A 14,240-nucleotide genomic window follows, 5' to 3' on the forward strand; every position below is an offset into this window, starting at 1 on the left:
CAGTGGTGGCTGGTGTAGGGTTTTCAGGGCAGTGAGGGGCTGATCCTGGTCAGAGCTCAGCCCTGCAAACGACTGGACAGGGAGGAGCCAGGGAAGGGGAGGAGCCCCAGAAGGGGCGGGGCCAGGGGAGAGGCAGAGTCAGGGCTCTGCTTGGTTAGTGACAGAACCTGGCTCTAGTCCAGCCAGTTCTCTACCAAGCCCTACGGACAGTCGCCTCTGCTGTGTGCACACTCATCACCGGACAGAGTAAGTACAGGCAGTGTGGACCGAGGACCTGTGGGGCTTAGGGTGGTGGTGGGGGAGTGGGGGAATGGCCTCTGGAGTTATGGCATTTGGAGGGCTTAAAAACTCTGGAGGTGTCCCAGGGTGAGCAGGACAGTGGTGGGGAGGGAGGAAGCCAGGGCCTGAAGATTAAATAAAGTGGTGATTCTCACCCAAGTGTGATTTGCCTCTTGGGCACTGCTTCATCTGGAGGCATTTTTAGTTGTCATAACTGGATTGGGGGCTGCTGTTGGCTTCCAGGAGGAGAGGACAGGCCAGGGATACTGTGAATACTCTACGCTACACAGGACAGCCCCCACTGAACGACCTGGCTCGAAGTGCCAATAGTCCTGAGAAACCCTGAACTAAGTGGTGCGGACACAACGTCTGGTCCCCGGAACATGCTGGACAAACCATAGCTTCTATTGTTTTCTGTGCCTGGAATGTTTCACCTTCAGAAATCAGGAAAAATGATCGAATACAATCTGTTTCCCTAAGATAAGGCTGGCCTGCCAGGAGGTTGCCACCCAGAGTGGTCATTTGGCCATTTGCTAAGTAAGAAAATGTAGACATACAGTGAGTGGAATTTTCAGTTTTTCTAAAGATAAGGCTTTGCGCATGAAACACAACAATAAAAGGGAAACTGCTCCTCTGGGCCGACATCCTATTGACAGATCAAGAAACCACAGCTTAAAGAATAAAGGGGGTGGGAGGGAACTTCGGAAAGTGGTGGATGGCAGTGATGATTTCACAGGTGTGTACTTCCCTGCTCTCCAAACTCATCAAATTGTGTACAGTAAATATGTACAGCCTTTGGCAGGTCAGTCCGACCTCAATAAAGTATTAGAAAAGAAAGAGAAAGGAAACTGAAGCTTAGCTTCAGTGCGGAAGTTATTCAAGGTCAGCTGGCAAGTTAGCCCCAGGAATGCCAGGGCTCAGCCCTGGATGCCCAGACTGGCTCACTTCCATGACTCGGTGGCCAGCACATGTTCTAACACCTCTGAATTACAGAGAAGGAGCCCGAGTCCAGTCATCCATCCACTCATCCATTCATTCCACAGGAGTGCTGGAGCACCACCTCTTGACTGAACGCGTCATGGCGGGACCAGTAGAGACGGAGGTCCTTTCTTGCAAGCACAGGTTCTAGTGGGGGAAAGGCTTGGACAAAAGAAGCCCGCAGCACACGCATATGTAATTTCACTTCTGTAACTGGTGGAGCCATGAGAGAAACAGTCAAAGGAGCCCTTATAGAGAATAGCAGTGGTGAGGGTATGGCCAGGTGTGGACAGGGTGCCATCAGGATAAGTGGAAGCCTGGACCCAGAGAGCAGGTGGCGTTAGTGAAGAGGCGGGGAAAGGTTTCCAGGAGGGAGGGTGGAGTGTACAAGGGCCCAGGACTAGGACAGGGCTTCTGTGTTAGGAACTGAAAAACAAGACTTGTGTCCTGGGAGGCAGAGCTGGTCAGGTGCGGCTGGTGAGAGCCAGACAGAGCTGGCAGCCTCATGGGTTATCGTGTAATCACAGTTAGGTTTTACCGAGCCAGTGGGCAGCAATGGTGTCTTTAGGCAAGGGAGGGCCCTGCCCGTGTTTGTGATCGAAGGGGATTATTTCAGAATATACTTATGTATGTCAAAGGGCTCTCAGGGGCAGGATAAGCAGAGTCCAGGAAAAAGAGGCTTCCACTGGGATGATAGCAAGGAAAATGCGGCGAGGCAGGCAGATTTCAGAGCTAGAAACCGACAAGCCCTGCTGATGGTCTGGAGATAGAGAGGGAGGTTAAGAAAGGCCCAGGCCCCTGATTCCAGAAAGCTCTTCCCCCCTGGCCTGCAGGATCTAGGGGAAGTTGTGTTTTATCTCTCCCTCTCTGCCTGGGCTCCAAGTCCTATCTCTCTTTGTGTAATTAGCAGATAGTAGACAGACCCTCCTGAGCCACACGGCCACCTCCCACAGCTGAGTCCAAAGTCGACCTTGGTGGGACTTTGTTGCCTAACATTTGGAATAAACACCAGCAGATTTCCAGGCTGGATGGTGGGACACCAGTGGGAGGACCTCTAAGGACGTGCCTATCCGATGCCCAGCCTCTGTCATCGCAAGTCCCTTTGGCCTGGGGTGCCAGATCAGCCCAATCAATTTGCTCTCTTCCCTCTGACACGTGGGAGCATCTCTGCAGACACACTGGCGTCAGGCACCCAGGAGAGCGTCAGCCAGGCCAGGCTCTGCCAGCACTCAGTGGGGGCTGGTCTCCTGAGAGCCAGGTTCACAGAGCCTGAAGACTTTCCACTGGCTCAAGGTTGGCACGAAACTCTGTAAGCTGTATATTTGCCCCCAGAGGCCCATGAGTGCAATTGCAAAGCCTGGACTTAGAAACTCAGAAACCTGAAATGAGCACCCCCAGGCCTCTACTGTCTCAAGAGTAACCTCTCTGACCCTCTGTTTCCTCTCCTGGACAATTGTGACAATGATACCAACTCCATGTTGCTATGAAGTGAAGTGTTAGTTGCTCAGTTGTGCCCAGCTCTTTGTGACCCCATGGACTGTAGCCCACCAGGTTCCTCTGTCCATGGGATTCTCCAGGCAAGAACACTGGAGTGGATTGCCATTTCCTTCTCCAGGGGATCTCCCCAATCCAGGGCTCCAACCTGGGTCTCCTGCATTGCAGGCAGACAAGGAACATGAATGAGCTATTTCAGGTGAGCAGGTTAGGAGACACCTGGGAATCAGAAGAGGGGGAACAGCATGTCATCCTCATAAATCGGAGCCAAGAGGCAGCATGTACACCAGTCAGAGTCTGGATTTTAACCCAGATCTATTACTCACTGGCTGGAACGAGCTATTCCATTTTGCTAAGCCTCAGTTTCTTGCTGTTGTTTAGTTAAGTCGGGTTCAACTCTTTTGTGACCCCATGGACTGTTGCCCGCCAGGCTCCTCTGTCCATGGGATTTACCAAACAAGAATACTGGAGTGTATTGCCATTTCCTTCTTCAGGGGATCTATCCAACCCTGGGATTAAACCCACATCTCCTGCATTGGTAGGCAGATTCTTTACCACTGAGCCATCAGAGAAGACTCAGTTTATTTGGCTGTAAAATGGAACTAATAATACTTTGGGTAAAGATGAAATGTAGTTATATTTAGAGAGCATTTAATCAGTCCTTAATAAATAGTGGCATCAATAAGAGGGAGAGAGCTAAATGGAGCAAGGTTTTCTGGGCCCCAAACCTGAAGCCCAGAGGAGCCTGAGAGAAGCAGCTTTAGTCCATCAGATTGCTGGTGTTTCAGAGGGGTGGCCAGTGGTGGGGCCACAGCACCAGACCTCCAGGCCTGGGAGGGGAAGGGCCTGGCCCAAGGTCACCAGGCTGTTGCCAGGGACAGGAGGATGGGAGGTTGGAACTCTCACTCCTGCTCCCTGACCAGCTGCCCCTGGGCTCTGCTGTCCAAGCAGGAAACTCCTCTGTGGCCTGTAACAATTCTTTGAATGCATTTCTTTTATGGTAATTATCAGCTCAGTGTTATCTGTGTGTGGGTGTAGAGGGAGGGTTGAACTGAGTTGCTTCTTAAGCAGCATCCTGCTACACTGATGATTCTAACACTCTGCAGACTAAAGGACACAACGATCACGCCACCCACCCATGCTCTTTAAAGACCTTCGTGAAGGTCACTCTCAAAGTGGGAACAAAAAGGGAGTGTCAGCATGGGAAGCCTGGACTGCTTCTTGTTTATTTTTTTATTTGGCTGCCTTGGGGAAGCAGGCTCTTTGTTACATCCTATGGGTCCTTCGATGTAGGTCACACACCCTCTCGTATGGCACCCAGGCTCAATAGTTGTGGTGCATAGGCTTGGTTTTTCTGTAGCATGTGGGGTTTTAGTTCCCCGAACATAGATCGAACCCATGTTCCCTGCACTGCAAAGCAAATTAATGACCACTGGGCCACCAGCAGAGTCCCCAGACCATTTCTCAATTCTCTGCAGAGGCAGAGAATACAAAATTGGAAGGCTGTGACACAGACAGGGGAGGACCAGGGATCTGGGGAACTGAAGGGTGTGGCAGTTCAGAGCATGAGCTTTCAGGGTCCGAACTGGGTCTGAGCCCAAGCTCTGCCACTACTAGCGAGTGACTCAAACTCTCGGAGCCTCAGACGACCCGTCTGTAAAATGGAGCTGATCTCGTGGCCTCGGCCTGCACAGTCTTGGAGCAGAGCCTGGGTTCCCAGCCAGAGACTGAGGCCAGGTCACGGCGGTGAGAGCACCAGATCCTAGCCACTAGACCAGTGGTCAGTGACAAGTCCCTGTCCTTCTGCTTTGCAAAAAAGAATTCTCACAAAATGGAAAGTAGTGAAACGAGTGAAGTATTAGGAGGAAAAGGAGTACAGTAAGTGTGGATAGACACACAGGCACACTCAGAGGGAGAGTCACTGAGTTCGCATCCTCATGGCAGTTTGAATTACTTTTATGGGGCATTTCTTCCAGGTTTCCTTTGGCCAACAATTTTGATTTCCTGGTTCACAGTCCATGTTTGGCATAGCTCAGGGTCTTCCCATGTGAGCACACGCATCTCTTAGCCAAGATGGATCCCACCGAGGAGGCTCACGGGTAGAGCATTTCTTGACATCACTCCTTGGCCCTCCAAGAAGCCTGTCTGGTCATGTGTGGTCAGGGAGGTCTCCTGACTTCAAGAAAGAGAAACGTGTTTTCTGGGTAGGGTCCAGCCCACTCCCTTACTTGTCCTGCTATTCTTGTCCTGGAGTTTCGGTCCACAGAAAATGAATCTCCAATCGCTCTTCCCCTGGGAGTCCATCTACCTCCTGCCTCATAGCCCGTAATCGAACCTGCGTCCACGGGTGTGTGTGAGGCTAAAGGGACTGATGTGTGTTGAGACATCGCAGCACCCAGCAGTGGCAAGTGCTGTCAGTGCACCTGGGCCTCCCATGGGCACCGGGACCTCTGAAGCCGCTGTGTTTGGCTCAGGGTCACTGGAGGTTCGGCAGACGGAACACCCTAAATGAACTTCCTTGGTGGGCTCAGGTGTAGTTTATTTTTTGTTTGTTTTTGATAATGTGAGAAGTAGATTTATTTATTTAAACTGACACACATTGCATAGACAGAATCTGGTTTGTCTCAGAAGATGAGAACAGCCCTGGTAGAAACAATCCACAGAGTGTGGGCCATCTCAGAAGGCGAGAGGCCCTCGGGTACAATTTGGAGGCCAGGAGTGCTGAGTGTGACTTGCTTGAGTCCATCAGTTTCATTCAAAGACAGGAGGGTCCACGGACCCCCAGGCTCACTGGTGTCCTCCCACCAGCCATATCCAATGCAGCAGTGGGGGGCCCTTTGGTTTTGCATGGGTCTGTGACTCTGTGGCCATGCTCGCCCTGAGCCTGGGGGGCCTGATGTCATGGTGTCCATGGGGGGAGCACACCCAGCTGAAGGGGATGCACACCGGGCCCATCGTGGGAATTAGTTGTCTGGCTGCCACTGGGCTCCCGTGAGAGCGTGTGTGTGAAAGCGTGTGCCCCTGCATACAGCTGGGGAAGCGGGGGTCTCGAGTGGGGCTTTGGTCCATCGTGGCCACACTGCCAGCTCACACTTGGACAGCACGTCTGCATAGGGCCCGGTTCCAAGCCATTGCTTATGTGGACTCCTTAAAGCCTCAGCCACTCCTGGTGTGGGTTCTGTCCTGACCTCCGGCTACAGGCAGCAACACTTGCTCCATATCACACTTGGAGGAGCAGTGAGGTTGGGATTTGAACCCGGACTGCTGCCTTTAGAGTCTGTGCTGTTCACAGTGGGTGGAAGGAGGGCTTTAGGAGGCCCAGGCACAGGAACAGTTTCTGGGTAGACAGGGGGAGTCTAGGTAGGTGGCAGGGGAGAGACTGAGGGTGGAGGACAAGCCAGAATGATGGCAGAGCCCCAGAGCCCACCTGAGAGTCTGTAGAGAGACAAGAGGTGAGGGCATCCTATCTGGGGGAGGCAAAGAAGAGCGCCAGGAAGGTCAAACAATACACCTTCATGGTCTCACAGTCCTGGAGGCTGGAAGGCCAAGGTCAAGGTGTTGGCAGGGCGGGTTCCTCCTGGGGCCTTGCTGCTTGGCTTGTCTGCGATTGTCTCCTTCTCCTTCCTGTGTCCCCACATTTCTCGTGTGGTCACCCCTCAGTCTGCGTGTGTCTGTGTCCTAATCTTTTTTTTTCTTTTTTAAATCCTTGATTATATTTATTTTTAATTGAGTGATGATTGCTTTACAATATTGGTTTGATTTATATCAATACATCAACATAATCAGCCATAGGTATACATATGTGCCCTCCTTCTTGAACCTCCGTCCCACGTCCCACCCTTTTCCAGCCCTCCAGGTTGTTACAGAGCCCCAGTTTGAGTTCCCTGAGTCACACAGCAAATTTCCACTGGCTATTTTCCATATGTTAGTGTATCTGCTTCCATGCTGTTCTCTCCATTCGTCTCACCCTCTGCTTCCTCGCATGCCCTTGTCCATAAGTCTGTTTTCTAATCTTTTCTTTCAAGGACACCAGTCGCACTGGATCAGGGCCCTGCTCCAAAGACCTCATTTTAACTTAAGAAAGTGAAGTCGCTCAGTCGTGTTGGACTCTGCAACCCTGTGGACTGTAGCCTCGGAGAAGGCAATGGCACCCCATTCCAGTACTCTTGCCTGGAAAATCCCATGGATGGAGGAACCTGGTAGGCTGCAGTCCATGGGGTCGCTAAGAGTCAGACACGACTGAGCGATTTCACTTTCACTTTTTACTTTCATGCATCGGAGAAGGAAATGGCAACCCACTCCAGCGTTCTTGCCTGGAGAATCCCAGGGACGGGGGAGCCTGATGGGCTGCCGTCTAGGGGTCGCACAGAGTCAGACACGACTGAAGCGACTTAGCAGCAGCAGCAGGAGCACTGTAGCCTACCAGGCTTCTCTGTCCATGGGATCCTCCAGGCAAGAGTACTGGAGTGGGTTACCGTTTCCTTCTCCAGGGGATCTTCCCAACCCAGGGATCGAACCCAGGTCTCCCACATTGAAGGCAGACGCTTTAACCTCTGAGCCACCAGGGAAGCCCCCATTTTAATTTAACTGCCTCTTAAAGGCCCTGTCTCCAAACACAGTCACATTTGGGGGTCTTGGGTTTCTGGACATCAGTGTATGGATTTGGGGGGCACAATTCAGCCCATCACAGAAGAAGAGGGTAGTCTGGGAGCTCACACTGTGTGTGTTAGTTGCTCAGTTGTGCTTGACTCTTTGCGACCCTGTGGACTGCAGCCCACCAGGTTCCAGGCAAGGATACTGGAGTGGGTTGCCATTTCCTTCTCCAGGGGATTTTCCCGACCCAGGGATTGAGCCTGGGTCTCCTGCACTGCAGGCAGATTCTTTACTGACTGAGCCACCAGGGAAGCCCTGGGAGCTAACAGTAAGAGGACAGAATTTCCTTAAGGGAGGAAGGTGCCTCTGATGAGGGACTGGGTGGCTTTATGGGGTCCTAGAGCAGCCCCTGGGGAAGGAGAGGGAGACTGATGGTATCCTGTGTTCACGCATGAAGCACAGGAGCCTGGCACTCTGCCCACCACCTGGATGCTCCGAATGAACAGGGACAAATCCAGCAGTGTGGCTGAGACCACGGGGAGTAGCTACCCTGAGCTCATAGCAGGAAATGAGGTATTGCAAATGCTACGCCCCAGCAAGAAAGTGAGGGATAGGGGTCATTCAGGGATACAGGCTGCTCAGCTTCTGGTAACCTCAGAGCTGCTGAGCAGGCAGAATCCTCAGTCCTCTGTGATGGGTACTTCCCTATGGATGAGAAGCGTCTTCTTGCCCAGTGCCCACAGGGGTCTCACTCCTCCGCCTGTCCTTCTTCTCCCTGCCATAGATACCCACGTCCCCGAGCCTCTGTCCTTCCGCCCCTCTGGGGCTCTCTAAAACCTCACTCCCTCCGAGCCGCTGGGGTTCATCATCGCCCTCTGAGGCTGCTGGTGGGCACGGTCGCCCCCTTCGGAAGGTCAGCCCTGCCCCTAATCTTCCGATCTTCTCACGGAGAGGATGCGCTAGCCACCCATCCTTTCTGAGGTCATCTTCCCACTCTCCCTTTCAGAACGAGGGGTTAGCCGCGATGCGTCTCTGTCTCTTCCTGTGCCTGGTGCTCCTCGGGCCGCGGATGGCCACCCTCCGGCGCTCCCAAAAGAAGAAAATCCAGGAGGTGCCGCCAGCGGTTACCACGGCGCCGCCAGGCAGCAGGGACTTTGTCTTCGACCTCTACAGGGCCTTGGCCGCAGCCGCCCCCGCTCAGAACATCTTCTTCTCCCCTCTGAGCATCACCGTGAGCCTGGCCATGCTCTCCCTGGGTGCTCAATCCAACACGAAGGCGCAGATCCTGGAAGGCCTGGGCATCGGCCCGGGGGAAGGCTCGGAGGAGGAGCTCCACAGCGCCTCCCAGAGGCTGCTGCGCGAGCTCCAGCAGCCCCAAGACAGCCTCCAGCTGAGCCTGGGCAACGCCCTGTTCACCAAGCCCAGGTTGCCCATCCAGGAGGCCTTCCTGGGTGCCATGAGGACTCTGTACCTGGCAGACACTTTCCCCACGAACTTTGAGGACCCCGAAGGGGCCAAGAAGAAGATCAATGATTACGTGGCAAAGCAAACGAAAGGCAAGATTGTGGACTTGATAAAGAGCCTGGATGGCACCCAGGTCATGGTCATGGTGAATTACATTTTCTTTAAAGGTAAGACCCTTGGGCTTGAATCTGAACTTGCTCTTTGCAGATGCTTTTTGTCAAAAACAAACAAAACAAAAAACCCCCAATCCCTCCAAGACGAAACAAAACCAGTTCCCACACACATAAACGAGTGGGAGGGGGTTTGGTACTCTCTGGTCCCTGATGATAGAGTGAAGTCAACGGTCAGCCAGGTGAGACGATGCCTTCTTAGCCTTCTTGGTGCGTATGTGTGTGTTTAGTCGCTTCAGTTGTGTTGGACTCTGTGTAGCCTGCCAGGCTCCTCTGTTCATGGGATTCTGTGGACAAGAATACCAGAGTGGGTTGCCATGCCCTCCTCCAGGGGATCTCCCCAACCCAGGGGTTGAATCTGCATCTCCTGCATTGCAAGCAGATTCTTTACTGCTGAGCCACCAGGGAAGCCCCTCTTAATGCTTCAGGTGGTATAAAGAGCCTGATGCTGTTTCCTCCACTGGGGAAAAGCCAGCTCCTATTTGGGCCCCCAGGAACACTTAAAGCCACAGCATCCACATAAACTCTGAAGCATGAGTTTGTCAAGGCCACGATGCCAAAGAAACGGACACCATGGCTACTCAGGGAAGGACTGTGGGTCTTAGACGTGCCTTAGAGGGCTTTTGCCAGCTGCTCTGAGGCACCCACGTCCTCACCTCTGTGCCTTCCTGGGAGCTGGTTCCTTAGCCCAGAAATTCTGGGACAAGAACCTATTCCTCTGAATTGTCTTCTCTCCCCCACTTGAGAGTCAGTCTCCCCATCTTTGTCTCCCTGGCATTTCTTGTAAATATCCCTACTCATCTCAGCTTGTATGCCTGCTTCTCCTTCTAGATGCTGAGTCCTGAGCACCCTATATGGGGCCTGACTGAAGATAGAGAGGGGAGTGGGGAGAAAGGGAAAGAGGAAACTAGTTAAATTGGTACCCAAACCCCCTTCCTGTGGTCACAGAGAGTGAGGATCAAGCTTGCCTTCTAAGAGTTCTTGTCCTCATGTCCAGGTCTAGGCTTCAGAGGACAGCTGTGAAGTAAGCTAACTGGCCCGTGGGAGTTGGATCTGTATTTGATAACTACTAAGAAGATGAATGGAGAAGGCAATGGCAGCCCACTCCAGTACTCTTACCTGGCAGATCCCATGGATCGAGGAGCCTGGTAGGCTGCAGTCCATTGGGTCGCTAAGAGTCGGACACGACTGAGCGACTTCACTTTTACTTTTCACTTTCATGCATTGGAGAAGGAAATGGCAACCCACTCCAGTGTTCTTGCCTGGAGAATCCCAGGGACAGCGGAGCCTGGTGGGCTGCCATCTATGGGGTTGCACAGAGTCCGACACGACTGAAGCGACTTAGCAAGAAGATGAAAGCAATTACTTGTATCACTTTGAACAAAATACCCATATGAAACAGACTGAGCAAGAAGCACAACCAAAGACTTCCCAGCAGGAAAAATCATGTTTTTTTCAGGACCCTTATGAACCTTTCCTCCAAACCTAGATTGAAATTCAATATTGGGAAAAGAATGGAAAAGAGAAGAACTCACCCTCCTCAGTGGGATATTTGAGCTTGAGTACCAACATCAGAGAACCAGACAAACAGCATTTAGGGTAAAGGGTGCCCGAAGACATGAAAACCAACCTCCTTGTTTTGCAAATGTGGGAGCATAGCCCCACAAAGTTCTAGTCTGTCCCCTGAATTAAGAAGGGGCTTGTCTTTATATTGAAGAGGCTTTGCTGTCACTTCTCCCAACGATACTGCTCTAAAGAGGATGCTCTCTGGTAGGTTTACTGTGAGCACACTTTTCATTGGTAGCTGACAATTTCTAATTCCTTTTCCATTTCAATCTGTAGCTAAGTGGGAGACAAGCTTCAACCTCAAAAGCACCCACGAGCAGGACTTCTACGTGACCCCAGAGACGGTGGTGCGGGTCCCCATGATGAAACAACAGGACCAGTTTTACTACCTCCTGGACCGAAACCTCTCCTGCAAGGTGGTGGGGGTCCCCTACCAAGGGAACGCCACTGCCTTCTTCATTCTCCCCCGCGAGGGGGAAATGGAGCAGGTGGAAAATGGCCTGAAGGAAAAAACACTCAAGAAGTGGCTCAGGATGCCCATGAAGAGGTATTCTTCACACTACTCTGGGCCAGCCTGCTGTGGCACACCCACAGGGCCACACGGCAGTGGTGGGAGCACTCACCTGGCCCAGGACCTGCCTCCAAGCCCAGAAGCATCATGTGATGTCCCAGCTCTGGGGCCTGAGTCCCCTAGCTGGAGGGAGCAGGGCTGGAAGCTGGGTTTTCTGGTGGGACATCTGAGTGGGCAGTGACCACTGGGGACAGCTCAGGTCCAAGTCCAGAGTTGGATGGGTTCCTTTCTAGACAACAGGTTGGAGGAGCATTAGGAAACCTAGAGATAGCAGTAATATGAGCCAGTGCTCTCAGAGAGTCTAAGAAAAGGTCCTCTTCTCTTTTCAGGCGGCTTGAGCTTTATCTTCCCAAGTTCTCTATTGAGGGCTCCTATCAGCTGGAGGAAGTCCTCCCCAAGCTGGGGATCAGAGACATCTTCACCTCCGACGCCGACCTGACCGGCATCTCCAACCACTCCAGCATCCGGGTCTCTGAGGTGAGCCCAGAAGCTCCTGAGCACCTGCTTCTAGAAACTTCTATCCTTTTCTGTTATATTCTATTCCATTCTATTCACCCCATCCCTCATTCCATATTCTTTCTCTCTCTCTCTCTCTCCTCTTTTCCCTCAAGAAGCAAAGGTTTCACTTTGCCTCTTGTCCTCTGAGCAGTGGGAAGCTGTATCCAGCGCCGTGTCTTGCAGGTGTCTTGTCTTAAGCAATCAAACCTAAGAATCAGAGGCTGACTCCTTCACTTACTGCGTGACCTCCAGCATTTACTAGACCTCTCTGAGCCTCCTTTCTCTCTATAAACTCAGAGAGTCACACCCTTGCTGTGAGAGGCAGTGAGAATTCAATGAAAAACATGTGAGCACTCACCCCTAAGCCCTGGGGGCACAGTAATTGTTCAGTCACCTCATCTCCTGTCTGCTTCATGGCTCAGGAGCACAGAAGTTCAGATAGTGGTGCCATTGGCAGAAGCTTGGCTGTTTCCCCCGATGGCATCTCCCTGCCCCTGGTGGCTCCGTGACACCTGATGTCTCCGTGACGCCTGATGTCTCCCCTGTAGATGGTGCACAAAGCTGTGGTGGAGGTGGATGAGTCTGGAACCCAAGCGGCTGCAGCCACGGGGATGGTCATCACGTTCAAATCTGCCCGATTGGGCTCTCAAAGGATAGTCTTCAACAGGCCTTTTCTGGTGCTCATTGTGAAGAACAGCAAACACATCCTTTTCTTAGGCAAAGTGACTCGCCCTTGAGATGAGGATTTCTCAAGGGGCCTCCATAGTGGAAGATGAATGTGCACGATGGCTGTCTGTCTGCTGGGAGTTGCTGATTTACACAGGTTTGGTTGACTAATGAGACTCCCACAAATCATAATATTAAGAACATCATCAAAACACTGATGACTGCTTTTTTTCACATGATTGCAAGACATGGGTGCCTTGGAGAACATTTGGTTTTGCCCTTGCCTTTCATCAGTGGAGATTAGCCCTGAGGCCCAGAGAGGTTGGTTGACTTGCCCAAGGCCACACAGCATGTTAGTGGCAGAGAGAAGCCCAGAATCTAAGCACCTGTTACCCAGCCCAACACCACCAGTTTCTGTAGGAGCATTGTTCCAGTAGATATTTCCAACAGGAAGTGTATCTCTAAGCCTAGCTTCCCACCTTTTGGCAGTACCAGCTATCAGTTCATCATGGCTTGGAAAAAAAATGCTGGGATGGGAGTATGAAATCGGGCTTCTGTCCCAGCTGTGTGACTTTGGGTAATACTATCTCTCTCTGGACTTCAGTTTCCCCATGTCAGGTGAGGGACTGAAGAATCCTTGAAATCATATAAAAAGGCTAGAATGTTCCCCACCAATCACTGTTGATTTCAATGCATTTAAGTGCCACTCATCTTTTAAGAAAAGCAGGTGGACAGCCGGGTAGACATGGCCAACCCGGGATTGTACTGTCCTGTGGGTTAAGTTACAACCTCGTGGGCTTGGCTAGGTGTGGAAGAATGGAGGCCTGACGCGAATACTAAAGTGTCATTTGAAGACCCTAATGACTAACCGTGGATTTTAGTGTCAGCAATAACAATAAAGCATTTTGCAAACACTGGATGTCATTGTCCTTCTGGAGGCAGTGCTGGGAATGGTGACATTCCTAGCTTACCATGTTCTAGGACCAATGCTGGCTGCTTCACCTGGATCGTTAGACTTACCCTTCACAATATCCTGTACCAGGCAGGCACTCCTCTTACTTCCATTTTACAGACAGGGAAGGTGAGCCTTGTTGGGAACAGGTAATCTCTCCAGTCACACAGCTCCTTGGTGGTAGAGGCAGGATTGGACCCTGGGAGTGTGGCCTCAGGACCTCCCTCTCAGCCTTGGGCTCTGCTGCAGAGCAGACATGACCTGGAAACAGAAGCCCAGGTCAAGTGCATCAGGGCACCAGCTCCGCTGTCATCCAGGTAGGCTCAGTCTCCTCCTTCATGAGTCCCATCACGCTTCCCCATCTGTCAAATGAAGGGGATCAGGCACATTCCAGCATCAAGGAATGAATGAGTGAAGGAGTCCTTCACTTAGTCTCAGACGGTCCCCTAATTCGCTGCCCCCAGGTCTGACCCGTGAGTGCCTGTCACCCCACTCTGCATGCCCATGGCTTGCTTCTCATGAGCCTGTGCTCAGGAGACCCTTGCCTGTGTGGCAGGTGTGTGCCCCTTAGAACTAAGGTCAGAACCCCGAGCTTTGACCATCCCCTGAGGTAGGAGCACTTACTATGTGCCGGCCACACTTTGCATCTGTGATCTCTGATCCTTCGACAACCCTGCATGCCTATCAGAGTCCCCATCTCACAGAGGACAGCCTGAGCGCGTGCCCAGAGCCCTCCAGTGAGAGGCCCAGGCTCGGGGGCCCAGATGGCACGAGTATGGGCTGGCGGCAGGGCAGACGCTGCAAGCAGCACCAGGCGGCTTGTCCTCGCGTGTGCGCCTCGGGCTTGGGAAGCTGGGGAGGATGGGGCCTCTTCATGGGGCCTGACTCACTCCTGGGTGCCTTTTCCTTTCGTAACACCTGGTCTTTTTTTTTTTGGCAAATATTTCTCTCAGCGTTGACTCAGCCAGTCCAAGGTCAGGGGAGGCCCTGACTGTACCACGTGTGTCTG

The 14,240-nt window shown here is 52.3% G+C and overlaps 1 protein-coding gene across 1 annotated transcript; it reads left to right on the forward strand.

The window, feature by feature from the left end:
* The first annotated feature begins 112 nt into the window (after positions 1-112).
* On the forward strand, positions 113-13,193 carry SERPINA5 (serpin family A member 5). The gene is made up of 5 exons (XM_019983826.2): positions 113-246; positions 8,351-8,975; positions 10,821-11,091; positions 11,445-11,592; positions 12,162-13,193. Exons 2-5 carry the CDS (start codon positions 8,369-8,371, stop codon positions 12,348-12,350), a joined length of 1,215 nt encoding a protein of 404 aa, XP_019839385.1. The 5' UTR covers positions 113-246; positions 8,351-8,368; the 3' UTR covers positions 12,351-13,193.
* Positions 13,194-14,240: the final 1,047 nt, after the last annotated feature.

This window comes from Bos indicus, chromosome 21 (genome assembly GCF_029378745.1).
Source record: "Bos indicus isolate NIAB-ARS_2022 breed Sahiwal x Tharparkar chromosome 21, NIAB-ARS_B.indTharparkar_mat_pri_1.0, whole genome shotgun sequence".
NCBI classification, from domain to species: Eukaryota; Metazoa; Chordata; class Mammalia; order Artiodactyla; family Bovidae; genus Bos; species Bos indicus.